The 6,000-nt window shown below is 43.7% G+C and overlaps 1 protein-coding gene across 2 annotated transcripts in view; it reads right to left on the reverse strand.

Moving 5' to 3' along the window:
• KIF5C (kinesin family member 5C) overlaps nt 1-5,527 on the reverse strand; it is a 199,651-nt gene extending 194,124 nt beyond the window's left edge. The window contains exon 1 of one of the 2 annotated variants that reach the window (XM_044669882.1): nt 5,402-5,527. In XM_044669882.1, coding sequence (XP_044525817.1) covers nt 5,402-5,527 — 126 coding nt within the window. Of the gene's footprint in view, nt 1-5,397 lie in introns of both variants that reach the window. The other variant, XM_044669884.1, reaches the window with a different exon arrangement.
• Nucleotides 5,528-6,000: the final 473 nt, after the last annotated feature.

Genomic DNA, 6,000 nt, shown 5'->3' on the forward strand with positions numbered 1-6,000 from the left:
TGAGCCAATCAACACCCAGGATACAAAACATAGCACTGTGGTTGGTCACCTTTCATTCCATCAGCCAATAGTGTGCCATGTACAATCTGGTATTGGCAAACTGAAGCAAGGGATAGTGCTGTAAGGTATTTTTGTATACAATACAATATTTATCTGCAAAATCCCATGATATAGCAAAAACTCCCCAATATGGAATTAGATATTTTTTAATGTGATACAGTGACGCTGCAATAAATGATCCGCAATATAGCAAGGAACAACTACATATATATGTATATATATAATGAAAATTTCTGAAATTCACAAGCAATTTTTATTAAAAGCCCACTTAAAGTGCAAAGAGGCACTGGGAGTGTGTGAAAAAGTACATTTCTTGTCTTTCTAGAACTTAGGTCTAACTGGAAAAAGAAAATATATGGACACTTTTAAAAGAAAATATATAGACATTTTTAAAAGTTCATACAATACAGTATTTTAGGGAATTCAGAGGATAGAAAGATCACTTTAGTCTGGGGTCAAAGGATCATAGATTTAGAGCCTTAAGTGATCATAGGAGTTAATCAAGTTCAACCCTCTCATTTTATAGTGACTTACCTAGGGATCACATACATGGTTAGTAAAATCAAAGGTGGAATTCAATTGAACCCATGTCTTCCTGATTCCATGTCTAGCATCCTATAAACTAAACTAGGTATAATAACAGAAGGTTTTACAAAAGAAGTGAAATTAAAGCAGAAATCATTCATTTACCACCTCATTTTATAGAAGAGGAACCACAGTACCCTATGTGTGGCATGCCCAGGGTCATAGCCAGGAGTAGAACCCATATTTTCTGACTCCCAATCCAGGGCTTTTTGCCCCACAATTCTATAAAGAATAGGTATTTCCTAGGGGAGAAATACAGAGATTAATATGCAAAAATCTCTCTCTCCTATTTGTTAGCCTATACTTCCCTGAAGGCAAAAGATGAAGAAAAAAAACCCCTCCAATTCTGTGATGCAATTATAGAAGTAGATAACACTCCTGGGGTTCTGAATTTGGAGCACTGCTCATTCAACTGTGTTTCAATTACTCACTTTTGCTACTTAGTAACAACCAACATTATTTAGTAATTTGGTTCCTGTATTATTATTCCTCTCTTCATTCTCATTGCACAACCTGTCACCACACAGCTTAGCATCACCACCATCATCACCACTCCAGAAAGACAAAGGAGTGAGTCTTTTAGATAGGAGGCTTCTCCACCTCTGTGAGGCAAGAGCTGAAGTCTGGTAGCTTTAAAGGAATTCAGCTGCAATCTATGCATCTTAAATGTGTCTACAGCCTGCCAAGACTTTAATTTCTTTAATTGCAAAAAATGAATTGAGTTGTGGGAAGGACTCCAGTATGACAAGTCATTCCCTGACCTTTAAGGCAACAAGAATCTTCACCTCCCTTCTCCCAACCCCAATGAAGCACTTACTGGCAGTGTGGTATAGTCAATAGTGACCAGAATTTATCAAATCCCAAAACTCTCGTCTACAGAGGGCCAGTCAGTACAGCTAATCAAAAGCAGAGGAAATCTTTCTTTTAAAAAGCATTATTCGACAGATTGTTGTAAATTGTACTAAAGAGTCTAGCTTGGTAGAACCAAAGACTCATAGGCCTGAAAAGAAAATTAGAAGCCATCTAATGCAATCCATTTATTCTAAAAAATGAAGAAACTGAAGCCCCAAAAGGACAAGTGACCTGTGCAAGGTCACACTGCTAATAGTAGGACTTTTCATATAATATAGCCAATAAATAGGTGCATTGATGTTTTTTGGTTATGAAACAATCAGTATTTGGCCTTTTTTGATTAAGATGCCCTAGGGCTGACTTGAATATTACTCCTTGTATAGGAAGTGTAATAAACTCATTCCAAGGAGAATTGTAAAAAACTCCAGAGGTTTATCCAAATACTCCTGTTCCTCTGGCAATATGTTCTTCCTACTCCCCCATTCCACCATTTACAAAACAGATAAAAGGATCTTTTTAAAGAATACATGAGGGCAGCTAGGTGGTTCAGTAGATTAAGAGCCAAGCCTTGAGATGGGAGGTCCTGGGTTCAAATTTGACCTCAGATACTGTCTAGCCAGGTGATCCTGTGCAAGTCATTTACCCCAGTTGCCTAGCCCTTACTTCTCTTCTGCCTTGGAACCAATGTGTAGTATTGATTCTATGAAGTAAGGGTTTTGGGGGAAAAAAGAATACATAAGGGTTGGATTTTGGTTCAGAGAGATATAGTCCTTCCTCTGTCCCTTCCCTTTCCCTGCTCTATAACCTTTGGGAAGTCACTTCAACTCCAAGTCTCAGCTCCCTCATCTGTAAACTTGACTTAATAAAACCTACTTTACAGGATTGTCATAAGCATGAGATGAGATACTGTATGCAAAACATTTTAGAAACATATATTTTAGTCATTATTATCAATTACAATTACTCCCCTCCATCCTACCTTCTGACTTATTAAAATCAATACAGATTGGTCTATTTCCATTAATAAGTTCATAATGATTAATTGAGAGGTCTGACCCTAAAATATATCCAGATCCCAAGTGGAAGTGTCTGGAAACTTCTGTGGCTAACTCTCAGTCCTAGATCAAACTGTTTCATAAAGAAATAAAACTATTTTAAATTATTTCAGTGTTTATTATAGAGAGAATAGAGAATAGTTGGATTGTATAAAGAACACTGGACTTGGAATCAGACTTCAGTTTGAATCTGGATTCTGTTGCATATTACTTATGGGATAGGTAAGTCCCAAAAAGAAAGATTTTGTTTCAATTGGACTGTCCCAAAGGAAAATGAGCTGCCTGGTTAAGTAAAATGAGTTTCTCATCCCAGGAAATCTTCAAGCATAGAATGGATGGTCACTCACTGAGATACTATAGATGAGAATTCAGCTGAGGTATGGATTGGACTGCATTGGCTATATGACTATTACAAAGCCAGCATAATTTAACAATCATTTATATAATGCTTTTAAGGTTTACAAAACAACTTTACATACATTATCTCATTTGATCCAAGCAAAAATCTGTGGGGTCAGTATGATGGGTTAATGTTATTTGTCCTCATTTCTCTGAAGAGGAAAATAAAGTTCAGAGAAGTTATGTGATTTGCCTAAGGCCACACAGTTTAGTTAGCTCTGAAGGGAGGACACATTACATACTCAAAATTCTCCTAATTTTAAAATCTGGCTCTCTTTCTAATTTCACCACCACTTCTCCATAGTCTCATGCAAAGAGAACTGGAGTTAATAAGGCCTTGGGTTCCAACTATGACACCATGGGTAAGTAACTGATATTCCCAGCAAGATGTTTCTTTTAATTTAAAATGGGGAGGATAATACCTGCATTACAGTCTCATAGGATTGCGTAAGGAAAGCACTTTGTAAACAACAAAAATATTACATTGATGCTAGCTTTAATTTTGTAGCAGAGGTAGAAACTTAAGGAATGACAGGTTTGGTACACTTGCCAAAGGAATATTAAAACTACAACAGCCAAGGGGATTACTGTAGTAGAATATTTCTCCTTCAACTATTTTAATAAATAATTTTCTTTTCCCATGCAAATAAAGACCAAAATATCTTTCCTAACCTGCACTAAGCCAGGTAAACTCTACAAAAGCATGTTCATCACAGATTATTTCCCAGTAAAGTCACACAGTTTTCTGAGTAGTTTGAGAAGGAGGGGGAGAAGGAGTCTTTCTAATGGGGACAGAAGTCAAGATTCTACTGTGTCAGAGCCTTGTCTCCATCTTTCTGCAAGTGTAGATAGAGTCTATCTGGTAAGTGGAAAATAAATGCGGGTATCCCCAGCTCTATTTGCCGAGACTGCGGCACAGAAAGCCAGCTCTATAGGGGAATGGAACTACACAGCCACCATATCAACATTTACACCTCTAGTTTTTAGGGTCAGACAATGGCAGCCACTTTCCCAGTGCCCCCTCGATATATTGTTGTTACCTGTCAATCACTTGACCTAAATACTTCAGCAATGGGGGCGGGGAGAGAGAGGGGTACCCGTTGTGGGGGTTGGAGGGAGGGAGAATCGTAGAAATGGAGCATGCTCAGTGATTGGGATGACATCAGCTTAATCAATGCTGGGAAGCTGCACCAGCAATCTACAGAAAGCTGCCAAGAACATGTCAATGGGGACAGGGATATTCGATCAATTCCAGTCCCTTCCCCATGAGTACAAGAGTACAAAGGGAGCAGAATCAGGGAGAACAAGCAGTGTGGGGATGGGTGGAAGGAGAGGGAAGATACACACGGGAATGGCAGGACCGGTTCTCTTTTATCCTTTGGACCAAAAATAGTCATACCCCCACCTCTTCCTCCCAGAAGTCAGGACTCTTTAAAGAGTGAGAAACCTCATTTGAGGAAGGGAGAAAGGAAAGGACTCGGAGCAGAAAGTAACTTCTGCACTTTTCAGTGGCGAGGAGGGAGGTTGCTGGTAACCTCATCACCTTCAGCCTCCTTTCTCTAAAAGCTCACCTAAGAAACATTCCCTTCTACACTCCAGGCACACCCCTGCGCTTAGGGCACAAGGAAAGGAGGGAAAGAAGGGAAGGCGGGAGGGAAAAGGGATGGAGATATGTACTGTCCTCCCTCATTCCTCTCCCTTCCCCGCCTCCTAACAGCAGAGGGACCACCCCTTGGCCAAGGGGAGGAGTGGGGGAGAGACACCTGACCTTCCAGGCTGCGCCTCCAGCACTACTACCTTTGCGCAGCTCCGGTGTTCGCCCTGCTGTGATCAAGGTGAAAGGCAGGAGGGGAGCCCCGTTTCACACCGCGGATGGGATATCAGATCCGCTACTCTTTTGTGCTCCTCTATTTTCTTCTATCTGAAGAAGTGTTAACTGATACAGTACATACATGCTTGCATGAGGATAAAGTGGAGGGGGCGGGAGGGGGGGAATACTTTTTTTAAGGAGGGGAGGATTAATAAATCCCGGCCCACCCATCCCCCTCCACCACTTGTACACTTGGTCCATACAGCCGGAGCTAGGCGGGGAAACAATGGGGTCCAGCTTTGGCCCCAGCGGTGCTTCCCCTGCGCGCCCCCCACCCCCACGCGGGGAACAATGGCGACGGTGAGTGCAGTTCCCCGGCCCACCCCCCAACATCCCCATCCACCCGACCCTGCCCTGCTGCCTGCCCCTAGGGGCCGGAAGGGAACAATGAGGCTGGCGAGGGGGGAAGGCGAAGAGGGAGTTGGTGAGGGTGGGCACGAGGTGGTTTGTTTCCCCTCAGCCCGGGTCACTAGAAACTGCAGGTCCGGAATGTCAGAAGGGGTGTTGAGAGCATCTCCTGTTGGGGGGGGGGGGAGGGGGAAGTGAGGGAAGAAAAAGGGGAAACCGAACAGAGACTTACCCCTATGACCACTGTCTCCTCTCCTTTAAATTTGGGGATGAATTTGTCACCTCTGAGGATCTCCGCTTCATTCAGAGGCCGGAACCGGCACATCACTTTGATGCTGCATTCCGAGGGGTCCGCCATCTCAGCCGGCTGTGGGCGAGGGCAAGGGCTGGCTGAGGGGGATGGGATGGGGTGGGGTGGGGTGGGAATGGGGGGACAGGAGGGTCACTGGATCAGGGGTGGGAAATGCCCGGCCAGCAGCTGAGCCACCTCCCAGTGCGGCCCGACGGGGTCCAGCACACGTACTTTTTAGCAGGTCATTGCGAACTCTTCAGGCTTGGCAGCTCCCGAGGTATGGAAACAGGGCAAATCCAAAGCATTCAACCCTTTTTCGCCCCTACACCTGGGCCAAGCTTCAAATTTGTCTCTTTTCCCCCAGTCTCTTCTCCCTCCCTCTCTGGTACTGCAGGCCTGGGGAGGCTACTGCAACTGAGGGAGGGGACGTCTCCAAAGGAGACCCAGGCTCTCTGTTCCTCTCAGATCGCAGAGGCTCCTACGGGCGCTGCCATCCTGCATCAGCACCAACTACCTTCCCTCGCCCCTATTCCTCCTAC

The sequence above is a fragment of the Gracilinanus agilis genome, chromosome 3 (genome assembly GCF_016433145.1).
Source record: "Gracilinanus agilis isolate LMUSP501 chromosome 3, AgileGrace, whole genome shotgun sequence".
NCBI classification, from domain to species: domain Eukaryota; kingdom Metazoa; phylum Chordata; class Mammalia; order Didelphimorphia; family Didelphidae; genus Gracilinanus; species Gracilinanus agilis.